Raw genomic sequence first — 13,725 nt, 5'->3', positions numbered from 1 at the left:
GCCTTTTAGTTTTGCTGAATGTTTCCTTCGCCGTGCAGAAGTTTTTTGTTTTTTGTTTTTTGTTTTGACGAGTCCCAATAGTTCATTTTTGCTTTTGTTTCCCTTGCCTCTGGAGACCAGTTGAGTAAGAAGTTGCTGCGGCTGAGGTCTACGAGGTTTTTGCCTGCTTTCTCCTCGAGGATTTTGATGGCTTCCTGTCTTATGTTTATGTCTTTCATCCATTTTGAGTTTATTTTTTTTGTATGGTGTAAGAAAGTGGTCCAGGTTCATTTTTCTGTATGTCGCTGTGCAGTTTTCCAGCACCACTTACTGAAGAGACTGTCTTTATTCCATTGGATATTCTTTCCTGCTTTTTCAAAGATTAGTTGCCCATACGTTTGTGGGTCTATTTCTGGGTTCTCTATTCTGTTCCATTGATCTGAGTGTCTGTTTTTGTGCCAGTACTATACTGTCTAGATGATTACAGCTTTGTAATACAACTTGAAGTCTGGTATTGTGATGCCTCCAGCTTTGGCTTTCTTTTTCTTTTTCTTTCTCTTTTTCTTTTTCTTTTTCTTTTTTTCCTGATTATCTCAAATTTTTTATTTTTTTATTTTTTTTTCTTATTTTTTTTTATTATATGAAATTTATTGTCAAATTGGTTTCCATACAACACCCAGTGCTCATCTCAAAAGATGCCCTCTTCGGTACCCATCACCTACCCTCCCCTCCCTCCCACCCCCCATCAACCCTCAGTTTGTTCTCAGTTTTTAAGAGTCTCTTATGCTTTAGCTCTCTCTCCCACTCTAACCTCTTTTTTTTTTCTTTTTTTTTCCTTCCCCTCCCCCATGGGTTTCTGTTGTTTCTCAGGATCCACATAAGAGTGAACACATATGGTATCTGTCTTTCTCTGTATGGCTTATTTCACTTAGCATAACACTCTCCAGTTCCATCCATGTTGCTACAAAGGGCCATATTTCATTCTTTCTCATTGCCACGTAGTACTCCATTGTCTATATAAACCACAATTTCTTTATCCATTCATCAGTTGATGGACATTTAGGCTTTTTCCACAATTTGGCTATTGTTGAGAGTGCTGCTATAAACACTGGGGTACAAGTGCCCCTATGCATCAGCACTCCTGTATCCCTTGGGTAAATTCCTAGCAGTGCTACTGCTGGGTCATAGGGTAGGTCTATTTTTAATTTTTTGAGGAACCTCCACACTGTTTTCCACAGTGGCTGCACCAATTTGCATTCCCACCAACAGTGCTAGAGGGTTCCTATTTCTCCACATCCTCGCCAGCATCTATAGTCTTCTGATTTGTTCATTTTGGCCACTCTGACTGGCGTGAGGTGATATCTGAGTGTGGTTTTGATTTGTATTTCCCTGATGAGGAGAGATGTTGAGCATCTTTTCATGTGCCTGTTGGCCATCTGGATGTCTTAAAAATATGGAATGCTTCGTGAATTTGCATGTCATCCTTGCGCAGGGGCCATGCTAATCTTCTCTGTATCGTTCCAATTTTAGTATATGTGCTGCCGAAGCGAGCACTGGTTTTCTTTTTCAAGATTGCTCTATTTGTGATCTTTTCTGGCTCCATAAAAATTTTAGGATTGTTTGTTCTAGCTCTGTGAAGAATGCTGGTGTTTTTTTGATAGGGATTGCATTAAATATGTAGGTTGCTTTGGGTAGTATCGACATTTTAATAATATTTGTTCTTCCAATCCAGGAGCATGGAATATTTTTCCTTTTTTTGTGTGTGTGTCTTCTTTAATTTCTTTCATAAGCTTTCTGTAGTTTTCAGTGTATCGATTTTTGACAAAATATAGCATTCATTCTTGATAAAAACCCACAAGAAAGTAGGGATAGAAGTATCATACCTCGAGATCATAAAAGCCATATATGAAAGATTCACTGCTAATATCATCCTCAATGGGGAAAGACTGAGAGCTTTCCCTCAAAGGTCAGGAACACGACAGGGATGTCCACTCTTGCCACTGTTATTCAACATAGTACTGGAAGTCTTAGCCTCAGCAATCAGACAACACAAAGGAATAAAAGACATCCGGATCGGCCATGAGAAAGTCAAACTTTCACTCTTTGCAGATGACATGATACTCTATTTGGAAAACCCCAAAGATTCCACCAAAAACAGCCAGAACTGATCCATGAATTGAGCAAAGTCTCAGGATGTAAAATCAATGCACAGAAATCGGTTGCATTCCTATGTTCCTATACACCAATAATGAAGCAACAGAAAGAAATCAAGGAATCGATCCCATTTACAATTGCACCAAAAACCATAAAATACCTAGGAATAAACCTAGCCAAAGAGGTATCATGGTTTTTTGTTTTTTGGGTTTTTTTTTTTTTTTACATTTATTTATTTTTGAGAGACAGAGAGAGCGTGAACAGGGGAGGGGCAGAGAGAGAGGGAGACACAGAATCAGAAGCAGGCTGCAGGCTCCAAGTTGTCGGCACAGAACCCAACGCGGGTCTCGAACCCACAAACCGCGAGATCATGACCTGAGCTGAAGTCAGATGCTTAACTGACTGAGCCACCCAGGCACCCCTCATGGTTTTTTGTTTTTTGTTTTTTTAAGCAAAGTATAAAACTGCATATACTAAAAAATCTTTTCAATATTAAAAAATATATACTATTTAGGAAAAGGACAGAAGAAAAGCTGCCAATATTTTGACAATATTTGTCTTTGTATTAAGAATAAAAGTTTCGGGGCGCCTGGGTGGCGCAGTCCGTTAAGCGTCCGACTTCAGCCAGGTCACGATCTCACGGTCCGTGAGTTCGAGCCCTGCGTCAGGCTCTGGGCTGATGGCTCAGAGCCTGGAGCCTGTTTCCGATTCTGTGTCTCCGTCTCTCTCTGCCCCTTCCCCATTCATGCTCTGTCTCTCTCTGTCCCAAAAATAAATAAAAAACGTTGAAAAAAAATTAAAAAAAAAAAAGAATAAAAGTTTCCCTGCCTTTTTATATTTTTCCATGCTTTCCAAAATTTCTATGTAAATGCTTTATTTGGTAAACAGAGAAAAAGACCATTGCTCTTAGTCTTTTTATTTTTCACCTGTTTAGATTTCACATTCCTCAATAGATAATTGAACTAGATAGCTTCTTATATCTCCCTCTTTTTCTAATATTCTTTATCATGTGAGAAAGCTATGACTTTATTCCTTATGTTTTGTTTTTTTTAATTTTTAATTTTTTTTTAAAATTTTTTAATGTTTTTATTTATTTTTGAGACAGACACAGAGCATGAGCAGAGGAAGGGTAGAGAGAGAGAGGGAGACCCAGAATCCAAAGCAGGCTCCAGGCTCTGAGCTGTCGGCACAGAGCCTGACGCAGGGCTCGAACTCACGAGCTGTGAGATCATGACCTGAGCCGAAGTCAGACACTCAACCAACTGAGCCACCCAGGCACCCCAATTCCTTATGTTTTGTGTTAAGGAGAAGCTTTCAAGCAGAAGAAGGAGGAGGGTGCCAATGAGTGATTTAAACTATTTGAATAGTGGTAGAGGATCTGGGAATGGATCCCAAGAGGTAAAAAGGGAATCTTTGTCATTTAGGGAAATTTTATTGGTAAATAAAAATTATTGTCAGATGCATTTTTTTTGGTCAACCTTCCTCCCTTTCTCCATCTAGCCTGTGTGTTCCATAAGAAATATAGTCAATAAAGATCAACAGTATCTTTACCAGCTTACTGTAATTTGTGGTAGGCCATAAAGCATCCCTGATGGAAATAATAGGGATAATGTTTAACTGGCTATGAGAAAAGAATATTACTCTTTTTCTACTCTGATTCCAGCAACCATGATGCAACATATTTCCACTGACATTGAAGCATGTCAGTTTTTCCCTCAGATGACCAGCTCTAAAGATGATGAAAGTTAGTATCAGGAAAGAAGGCAGTGACCTAAAGTCAAGGTACATTTATCATTCTGAAAGAGAGGACTTTCCTCTAAGTTCCTCTTTTTATATGAGGTCTTTAGAAGTGGACAGTGATGCAGTGCTAAAACTGTTAATTGCATGATCAGCCCTAGCATTTGACAGCCTGTGACTTAGCTATCCTCTCATGTCAGGAAAAAGCCACACATGAAAACCTGTTGTAAACTGAATGTGCTGAGCCATGCCAGTTTGTCAGCCAGGCAGCTCAATGTTCTATCATGAGTTCAGAAAGGGAACAGAGTAAGAAGTTTGGTGATGGACCTCTGTGTGCCCTTTGCCCAGAAAGAGAGGCACTTATTGTTGGACTTAGTGTCGAGGCCCTGTGCTGGGGTGAAAAGATCTGTGTGTGAAGTCTTATGGTAGCTTTCAAAGTCCTGGTGCTAGGCCTCACCCACTATGGTTCTCCATTGCTGTTAAGTGGCAACCAAGAACAGGAGAGGGAGAATTTTTCCTTTTCTGTTGCATTCTAGGTACGTCTTCCTCTCCTTCCTGACCCCACACTACTTCCAACACACATGCACACTACCTCCTCTGCTCTCTCTCCTTTATTAGACTTATGTCCTTTTTACTCCAAAGTCTAGCATGCTGGTCAATAGAACTAGAGAGATTTGGGCAGGTATTAGGGGCCTTCTCAACATAGGCTTTTTTTGAGCCTGCTCTTGCTTTTATTGCCATCTCTTTGTTGCCACCTCAGATGAAAAGGCCCCATGAGGCACGAAACAGATGATACACATGGTATTCTGGTAACTCTGTTACATGACTTTACTATGCAAATGAGTTTTATCCCATGAGGTTTCATGCTCTGGTATGTTGCCTTCTCCTGGTGAGCTTTTCTGATACCCTTTCTTATTTAATATATAACTGGCATCTGTGTTCCAGTGATGATGTTATTTCTCCTAGCCTCTACAAAGCCTGCAACATATTGATAATGTTCTGTCTTTGTGGTTGAAAATAAATGGCCTAATCTCATCACCCCTGACTTGAGGGTGAGCTCACATATAAGCTGTTTTAGGATGTCAGAATTGTAAAAAAGAAGTGCAGTAGCCACTAGTCACATGTGGCTATTGAACACTTACATGTGCCTGATTCAAATTAAGAAGTATTATAGTTCCAAAGACTTAGTAAAAAGGAATCTAAAATATGTCATCAATAATTCTTTTATTGATCACATGTTGAAATGATACTGTTTTGGATTTATATAAATATACATATATATGTGTGTGTGTGTGTGTATATATATATATATATATGTCAAATACAAATATATATTTTTATATATATAAATAAAACATACCATTATAATTAAAAAGTTGTAAAATAGGCAGCTCCTTGTTTTTGTCATTTTGAAGAATTCAGAAAATTTTCAAGAAAAGCTATTATGGTCATATAAATAGAAATTTGATCCAGGATGTTACTGATGTAATTCTGGAAGTAAATGTGGAAGTATGGTATTTGCTCAAAGACTCTAGTTTGGGTTATGTTTTCTTTTTCCTCATGTAAAGTAAAACGAGAGTGAGTCACCTAACATGATACATAGCCATGGGATCATTTTAAACTCCTTTCCTCCCTTACACCCCTTTTCCAATTCCTCTTATTCCTTCCACTTCCAGGTTGTAGATGAGCATGAGAGTGTAGAACAGAGTCGGCGAGCACAAGCTGAGCCCATCAACCTGGACAGCTGCCTCCGTGCTTTCACCAGTGAGGAGGAACTAGGGGAAAATGAGATGTACTATTGTTCCAAGTGTAAGACCCACTGCTTGGCAACCAAGAAGCTGGATCTCTGGAGGCTTCCCCCTATCCTGGTATGTTTCAGCCCTGCCTCTGAGAGAGCAGGAGCCTAGCATAAAAGAAAGAAGCCATGAACTAATAGGAATTTTGTTACTTTTGAGAATAAAACCTTCCCTGTGGCAGTGCTTAAAACACTTGTGTTGTGCAAGGATTTTGTGTTGCACACAGGGATTAATTGTTCTACACGTGTTATTACCAGTTCTGCTCTGAAGGAGCATACAGGCTAGAAGGAGAGAGAAGTCATTAATTGGAGAGAGACACCATTAATTGTAGTTCAGTGCAGTATGTGAGAAGTGCCACAAGTTCTGCATCTTGGTGAATTTGAACTTCAGGAGAAGGTGAAAGAGAGAGAATCTCTATGCTCTAGAGAGAGAATCTTTATGCTCACCCTTTAGGCTCTTATGTAGAAGTACAGCTGAGCCTCAGTCTCCAGTCCCACTGTGCTTGGTCACATGGCCACAGCACAAGCACACAGGTGCACTTGGGCTTATGTGTTCTTTTACACGTGATTTACTACTCCTGCCTTTTTCCTTCATGGAATAGAAGATGCTTCTGTTGCTCATCAGGAGAGTTTGAAGTGACAGATCTCCCTGTTCATTTAAGAAAATTTTTTCTGTACAGGTAGAAGTATCATAGCAAATGTAACTGTAAGGCATTGATATGTTTAAAAGAATATTTTTTAATGTTTAGTTTTGAGAGCGCGCGAGCAAGTGCAAGTGGGGAGGGCAGAGAGAGAGGGAGACACAGAATCCGAAGCAGGCTCCAGGTTCTGAGCTGTCAGCACAGAGCCTGATGTGGGGGTCGAACTCATGGACTACAAGATCATGACCTGAGCCGAAGTCAGTCGCTTAACCGACTGAGCCACTCAGGTGCCCCAGGCATTGATATATTTTAACTAGACCTTGTGTGTACTTTTTTATTCATTTTTTTTTTTTTATTACTATGTGAGACTGTAAATGTAGGTTTTTCTTTACTTAGACCAGAAAGACTTCCCAGGAATGGATGCCTAGGAAATTAATAACATTGATTAGCTAGCTCCAGGGATGAGAACTCTGGGAAGAGACGAAAAGGTCAGGGCAGGCTTGGGATAGGTAGGTGGGAAGGGGGCAAGTTTATTTTTAATTGAGGTATAATTAGCATGAAATTAAATGCATAGATGTTAAATGTCAGTTTGGTGAGTTTTGATAATTATATATACTTGTACAATAGTCACATAGAACATAAGCAGTAAAGGCATTTATATAAAAACTATGTTTTTGATATCTTTAAAGAATAATGAAAAATAAATATTATGTTGAGAGCTTGGTGGACTGCTGTAGATCCATATACCAGTATGTCCCTTAGGAAGAGTTTCTCTTTATATAAATAGTAAATTGTTAGTATTTAGGATAGAGATAGCCACCCAAAGATCTGTGCCCACACTAGACTGTATTATAACACTGTATAAAGATTAGAGGAATTTGTTGCTCTTGGAAAAGAAAAAAGAAGGCAAAAAGGAGAAGGGAGATTCTTATTATGCTCTTTAGGACATTGAAACTCCCTGGTAGGAACCAAAGGATATGGTAAGAAATGAGAAGCCTCCTATCAGAGATTGGGTAAGTTTCATCTGTGAAAATTCCTCCATTTTTCTTCAAAATATTCAGTATAGTCTTCTGTCTTCATGAGTATATTTGTGGATGGATATTTTGTGATGTTAGAGAAAGGTAAAGGTCAGTCTGGGTGACAGGCCCAGGAAACAGAGACACCCAGGATGCAAAATACAGACACCCAGGATGTTGCAGAAATTTGGGAGAGAATTTTGGATATGCATAGACTATGAAATTAGGGAGATCATCATGTTAGCTATATATCTAAAGGCCAGTGGCCCCACTGATAACTCCATTAAATAATAAGATGCATTCTTTTTGAAAAAAATGTATATATTCTTGAACATGTATTAGACTTGAGGTTTTTTAAATGTAATTTTGTATCTTCAGAGCCCTTTAATGTAATTGTTTTCTACCTTTCCTTCTCCAGATTATTCACCTTAAACGATTTCAATTTGTAAATGGTCGATGGATAAAATCACAGAAAATTGTTAAATTTCCTCGTGAAAGTTTTGACCCTAGTGCTTTTTTGGTACCAAGAGACCCGGCTCTTTGTCAGTGTAAGCCACTCACACCCCAGGGGGATGACCTCTCTGAGCCCAGGGTTCTGCCAGGAGAGGTGAAGAAAGTGGATGCTCAGAATTCAACTGGGGAAGAGGATGTGTTCCTGAGCAAGAGCCCGTCTTCACTCAGTGCAAACATCATCAGTAGCCCTAAAGGTGAGGAAGCCTGAAGGGCCTCATGGAGTCCAGATGTCACCCTGAGAGGGGCTTTCCTGGGACCCCTGTAGGTTGCATGTTTCCCTGTCTTCCACTCTGGAGCACCAGTTTGGTGTGAGGTAGAAGGAACCTATCTTGAATCAGACCTGTCTAGATTTGAGTCACCTGTGTGACTTTTAGCAAGAGATACAGCCTCTCATTTGTAAAAGTTTATAGTGTCTGAGGATTTGCTGCATCAAGAGTGAAGCACTTTACGTAATGCCTGACATATATGGTGATCATGAATAATAGTCGTCATCCTTGTTCCCTTACGGCGGAGGTTCTCAAAGTATAGTCTGGGAACCTCTAGAGGGTCTCTGAAAGACCCTTTCAGGGGACCTGAAGGATTAGAAGTTCTTTCATAAAAATACTAAGACAGTATTTACCTTTTCACTTTCATTCTCTAACAGATATGTAGTGGAGTCAGAGCCAACATGATATGTGATGATACTGTCAGTGAAATATGTGCTTATGTATTGTATTTTTTAAATTCCTCAGTTTTAATTTCTAATATGATTAATATTGATATATAACTTATATAAACAAAAGTTCTAAGGTCTTCAGCAATTTTTGAGTATATAGAGTATATATGGAAGTGAGTGAGGCTGTGACCAAAAACTTTGAGACCCACTGCCTTACAGGATCTACAGAGGTAGAAATAGTAGGGAGTTCCCAATACTGTGCCTACCAATAGTAAGTACTTAATCATATTCTGTAATCTAATTTAACAAAGGAGAGTATGTATTTGTATTATGCTCTAGTCCAGTTGTTTGTTTTGAACTGAATCTGACCTAAATTATCTTTCTGCTATTTTATTTTTATTTTTATTTTTATTTTTATTTTTATTTTTATTTTGTTTTATTTTATTTTATTTATTTTATTTTATTTTATTTTATTCTATTTATTTTAAATCCAGTATAGTTATTACACAGTGTTATATTTGTCTCAGGTGTACAACTTTCTGTTGTTTTTATTTTATTTTTTTTTATTTTTCATCTTTCTGTTGTTTTTTTAAATTTATTAAACAAAATTTTTTGTCAACGTTTATTTTTGAGAGACAGAGAGAAAGGGGAAGGGCAGAGAGAGAGGGAGACACAGAATCCAAAGCAGGTTCTAGACTCTGAACAGTCAGCACAGACCCTGACGCAAGACTCAAACTCACAAACTATGAGATCATGACCTGAGCCGAAGTCAGACGCTTAACCAGCTGAGCCACCCAGGCACCCCGTTGTGTGTGTTTGTTTGTTTTTAATGTTTTCGTTTATTTTTGAGAGTAAGAGAATGAGGGAGGGGAAGAGGGGGGGTACAGAGGATTTGAAGTAGGCTCTGTGCTGACAACAGAGAGCTCAGTGCAGGGTTTGAACCCACGAACAGTGAGATCATGATCTGAGCCAAAGTTGGATGCTCAACCAGTTGCTTGAGCCACCCAGGCACCCCTCATCTTTCTGTTGTTTTTAAGTCCCTACATGGTACTTCACTTTTTTAGGACATTGCTGCCTGTAGGAGCTTGGCCTGAGGAAGACAAGAATATAACTTGTCACTGCATGATAGGAATAAAAAGTAGCTGGTCAGAACACCCCTGTATTTACCTTTATGTGTACACTTGTGAAGTTTACTTCAAAGTTAGCATTTGGTGGCTGGTTAAACTTGTGGCATTTGGATTTAAGAATCTTTTCCTTTTCTCCCTTTCATAGGTTCTCCGTCTTCGTCAAGAAAGAGTGGAACTAGCTGTCCCTCCAGCAAAAATAGCAGCCCTAACAGTAGCCCTAGGACTTTAGGGAGGAGCAAAGGGAGGCTCCGGCTACCCCAGATTGGCAGCAAAAATAAACTGTCAAGTAGTAAGGAGAACTTGGATGCCAGCAAAGAGAATGGAGGTGGGCAAGTTTGTGAGCTGGCTGATTCCTTGAGCCGGGGGCACATGATGGGGGGTAGCCAAACTGAACTGGTCACCCCCCAGGACCACGAAGTAGCTCTGGCCAATGGATTTCTTTATGAGCATGAGGCATGTGGCAATGGCTACAGCAATGGTCAGCTTGAAAACCACAGTGAAGAAGACAGCACTGATGACCAAAGAGAAGATGTTCGTGTTAAGCCTATTTATAATCTATATGCAATTTCGGTAAGTGGTTTGTTGTATGGTTTTCAGAATGATCTGCACTTTTCAATGATTTGTTCACTCATCTCATTCATTCATTAATTCATTCATTCATCAGTCATTTTTTTCAGGACCTGCTTATTTGCTGGGCATTGAGCTTGGTGATAGACGAAGTTAGCAGTAGATATCTTGGCCTTTTGGGTAGAATTCAAGATGCTCCCAGTGTATGCAGGGCATAGTAATGTAATCATTATAATTGGAGTCATGGGTTCAAGTCATGAAAAATTATGTACTCCTAAGAACTTTTTCTTTCTAAAATATAATTACAAGTGTAAAATGGTAAGATTTGGAGCTTTTAAATTTTGATTTTTCTTTTTGTTTTGTTTTTAGAAAAAGGTAAATGGTTCCAAAACATCTTTCTTAATCACCTAAGTGATTGGTATTTTCCCCATTGTGTCCTAGGACTGTGCCCTGACCAGACTACTGTTAACTACTAACATACCTCTACTTTCTTCTCTCTTACAGTGCCATTCAGGAATTCTGGGTGGGGGCCATTACGTCACTTATGCCAAAAACCCAAACAGCAAGTGGTACTGTTATAATGACAGCAGCTGTAAGGTAAATATCCCCCGTCTTTGAATAAAAGAAACAAATGTCAACAGATCTGAGGGGCATTTGCTGAAATAATAGACTTTGTACTCAATAGGAAATATTTCTGTTAGTATATAGGTGTCTTCAGTATTAAAGGAACAAAAACGATGTGCAGGGGCACCTGGGTGGCTCAGTGAGTTAAGCATCCAACTTTAGCTCAGGTCATGATCTCATAGTTTGTGAGTTCAAGCCCTACATCGGGCTCTCTGCTATCAGTGTGGAGCCTGCTTTGGATCCTCTGTCCCCCTCTCTCTCACAAAAATAAACAATTAAAAAGTATTTTTTTAAATGATGTACAGAGCACAGAATGAAAACATGAATGGTGAAGAAAAAGAAGGTATTTGTTAATGAGAAAAAGTTCTTATCTTTTGAGCTGTTAGAATTTGATGGTTTTTTCTTTGCTTTTAGTCATTCTTTTGACTGTCTGTGGTCAGAATATTTTCCCCAAAACAAACATTGAAAATAATGGGGCTTAGTTTAGGACAGGTATCAGACAGCCAAAATGTTAAGCTGATTGGAATCAGTCTGGTTTAGTAATTAAAGAGGGTTGGTCCTCCCTTCCCTAGCAAGGATTTAGGGCCAGCATAGTAATGACTTTTTTATTAAAGGCTTTTCTTGCCTCTTCAGGAACTTCACCCTGATGAAATTGACACCGACTCTGCCTACATTCTTTTCTATGAGCAGCAGGGGATAGACTATGCACAATTTCTGCCAAAGATCGATGGCAAAAAGATGGCAGACACAAGCAGCATGGATGAAGACTTTGAGTCCGATTACAAAAAGTATTGTGTGTTACAGTAAATAAAGCTACCACTCTGGCTGCTAGACAGGCTGGTGGTGAGGGAGATGACTCCCTGTAGCTGACATTTGGCAGAAGTTTCTCTGTGAAAGGCAAGCTAAATGTAGTTATTTTATCCTGTGACCCTGAAGCACAAAATAAAAATCCTAATTAAAATAGCAGTTAGCATAACAGTAGTAATACTTTGGTTTGGAAGTGTCTCACACAAGCTCTCTGGTAGAGAACTTTCAGGCGGAGCCCACCATTAGCCTGTAAACAAAAGGGTTTGGCACCAGCCACCTGGGACCAAATAAGAACTAAATTGTGCTTGTCCAGATATAAACAAATGTAGTGAGTGTAGAGTTTACCAATAATCATAACAAAATGCTAAGAATTTCCTTGGAGTCAAAGTAAAACAAAAAATTGTAGTGTTGTCTGGGGACGACATGATATGCTACCTCCTTTTTCCTAAAGTTTTATTCCATTTTATTGACAAGATGTGAGAAAACAAGTTCAGAAGGCGTGCAAAGGATTCTTACGGCATGGACACACATTTTTCTATTTATTTTTTAAACCATTTTCCCACTATTTCTATGCCTTTCTTGCTTTTTGTTTCTGTTGTCGTGTTTGTGTTTGAGACACAACCAGCCATTCATGGCAGAGGCATGTATATAAGTGGTCAGTCTGAAAGGGAGAATCTCTTAAGAGCTGTGTGCCTTCTACCCAGGGCCTTGGTTGGAGACCCTGTAGGGAAAAAAAAAAATGTGTCCTGGGAAATCCAGCTAAAAGAGCCCTCCAGATAGAGGCATCTTACCTTGAGGTTACTTCAAGTGTCCTCAAAAATGTATCCCCCACCACTGCTGAGTGCAGTAGGATAGTTGCCAACATTTGCACCATCGTCACATGCCCATGTTGCACAAAGAGCTTCTCAGAGGGAAAGCGGCATCTAAACTGGATGGTGTTTTACAACTAGTGGTTGTTTGTTCTTTGTTTCTTTGTTTTGCACTTTAGAAAAAGAGAGAATACATGCATTTAAAAAAATGAATTTTTTAAAACTTGTTCATACTTGATGGCTGTAAGGGCTATAAATTAACTTGAATATGGGGTATTTTGCCCCCATATTAAATTTAAAAACAAAACACATCCCAAACACTGATAGTGTGTATTTTTAATTTAATTGGTGGGTTTAGGAAGTAAACTTTTGGTTTTTTTGCATGTCTGGTTTTTTTTAATTCTGGAGTTTGTCTTTTTTTTTCTTTCTTTTTTTAATAATTTCACAGTAATGGTCATCAAAAGTTACGTTTCTTGCTTACTTCATTTTTTCCTCTGATAATTCAAAACTGGAACAAAAGTATAAATGTTATTTATTTCAGGCAGCATTTTTTCCCTTGTGTTGTTTTTAAATATATGTGAGGTGAACATTTCACTTTTATTTCAGTCTTTTTTTATTAATCTGGAACCTGGAAGTGATTCTCATTAATTGTCAGATTTCATTAACCTTCCCTCCTCATAGATAGTAGGTACCAATGTAATTAAGCATTTGTGTTCTGATATCTGAGGCCGGTTATTATTCAGTTCTTCTCAGAGCATTTGGAAAGGTTGCCTTAAATGGCTACGTAAGTTTAAACGCTATTCAGAAGAAGACTGTAATTACAAGTAGGAAGGAGTGGCCTAAATGATAAAATATTATAAAGTCAGACAAAATGCAGGCTTTGTAAGTTTCATGATTTCAGTTATATAAAAATCTGTCCATTTCTACCTGGACAAGTCCCATGAAAAAGTGGAAGATTTTAAATAATTTACTTACAGATGTTTTATTTAAGCAGGTAGCACAATCTACTAATGTTGTTTGATCTGTGTTTGTTATATTGGTTGTAATTAATTTTTTAATTCATGACTAGCAGAAAATTTATTAAATTAACTATTAACTACATTCACCTTGTAAATTACTGTATAAAACTTGTTGACAATGCACTGACTTTAGAAAGATGTTAATGTACATAAATAGAGTGTAAATAAAATAGTGTTGATGTACTGAAATATGAACTGTATAAAAAAGTATTGGTAATTGTATATGGAGTGTACCTGTTTATCTGTAACTATTATCCAAACAAATTAAATACTGTGGATGCA

The 13,725-nt window shown here is 38.4% G+C and overlaps 1 protein-coding gene and 1 non-coding gene across 4 annotated transcripts in view; one reads left to right on the top strand and one right to left on the bottom strand.

Moving 5' to 3' along the window:
• Window positions 1-13,725, top strand: part of USP32 (ubiquitin specific peptidase 32) — a 242,450-nt gene extending 228,725 nt beyond the window's left edge. For all 3 annotated transcript variants that reach the window (XM_045488182.1, XM_045488181.1, XM_045488183.1), the window contains 5 exons: window positions 5,547-5,738; window positions 7,741-8,029; window positions 9,763-10,187; window positions 10,689-10,781; window positions 11,442-13,725. In XM_045488182.1, coding sequence (XP_045344138.1) covers window positions 5,547-5,738; window positions 7,741-8,029; window positions 9,763-10,187; window positions 10,689-10,781; window positions 11,442-11,615 — 1,173 coding nt within the window. In that variant the 3' untranslated portion in view covers window positions 11,616-13,725. The remainder of the gene's footprint in view (window positions 1-5,546; window positions 5,739-7,740; window positions 8,030-9,762; window positions 10,188-10,688; window positions 10,782-11,441) is intronic.
• LOC123604794 lies at window positions 1,427-1,533 on the bottom strand. Its single transcript, XR_006715511.1, has one exon. It is a non-coding gene; the product is annotated as a U6 spliceosomal RNA (small nuclear RNA).

The sequence above is a fragment of the Leopardus geoffroyi genome, chromosome E1 (genome assembly GCF_018350155.1).
Source record: "Leopardus geoffroyi isolate Oge1 chromosome E1, O.geoffroyi_Oge1_pat1.0, whole genome shotgun sequence".
Lineage (NCBI taxonomy): Eukaryota > Metazoa > Chordata > Mammalia > Carnivora > Felidae > Leopardus > Leopardus geoffroyi.
This window is presented reverse-complemented; position numbering and strand designations above follow the sequence as displayed.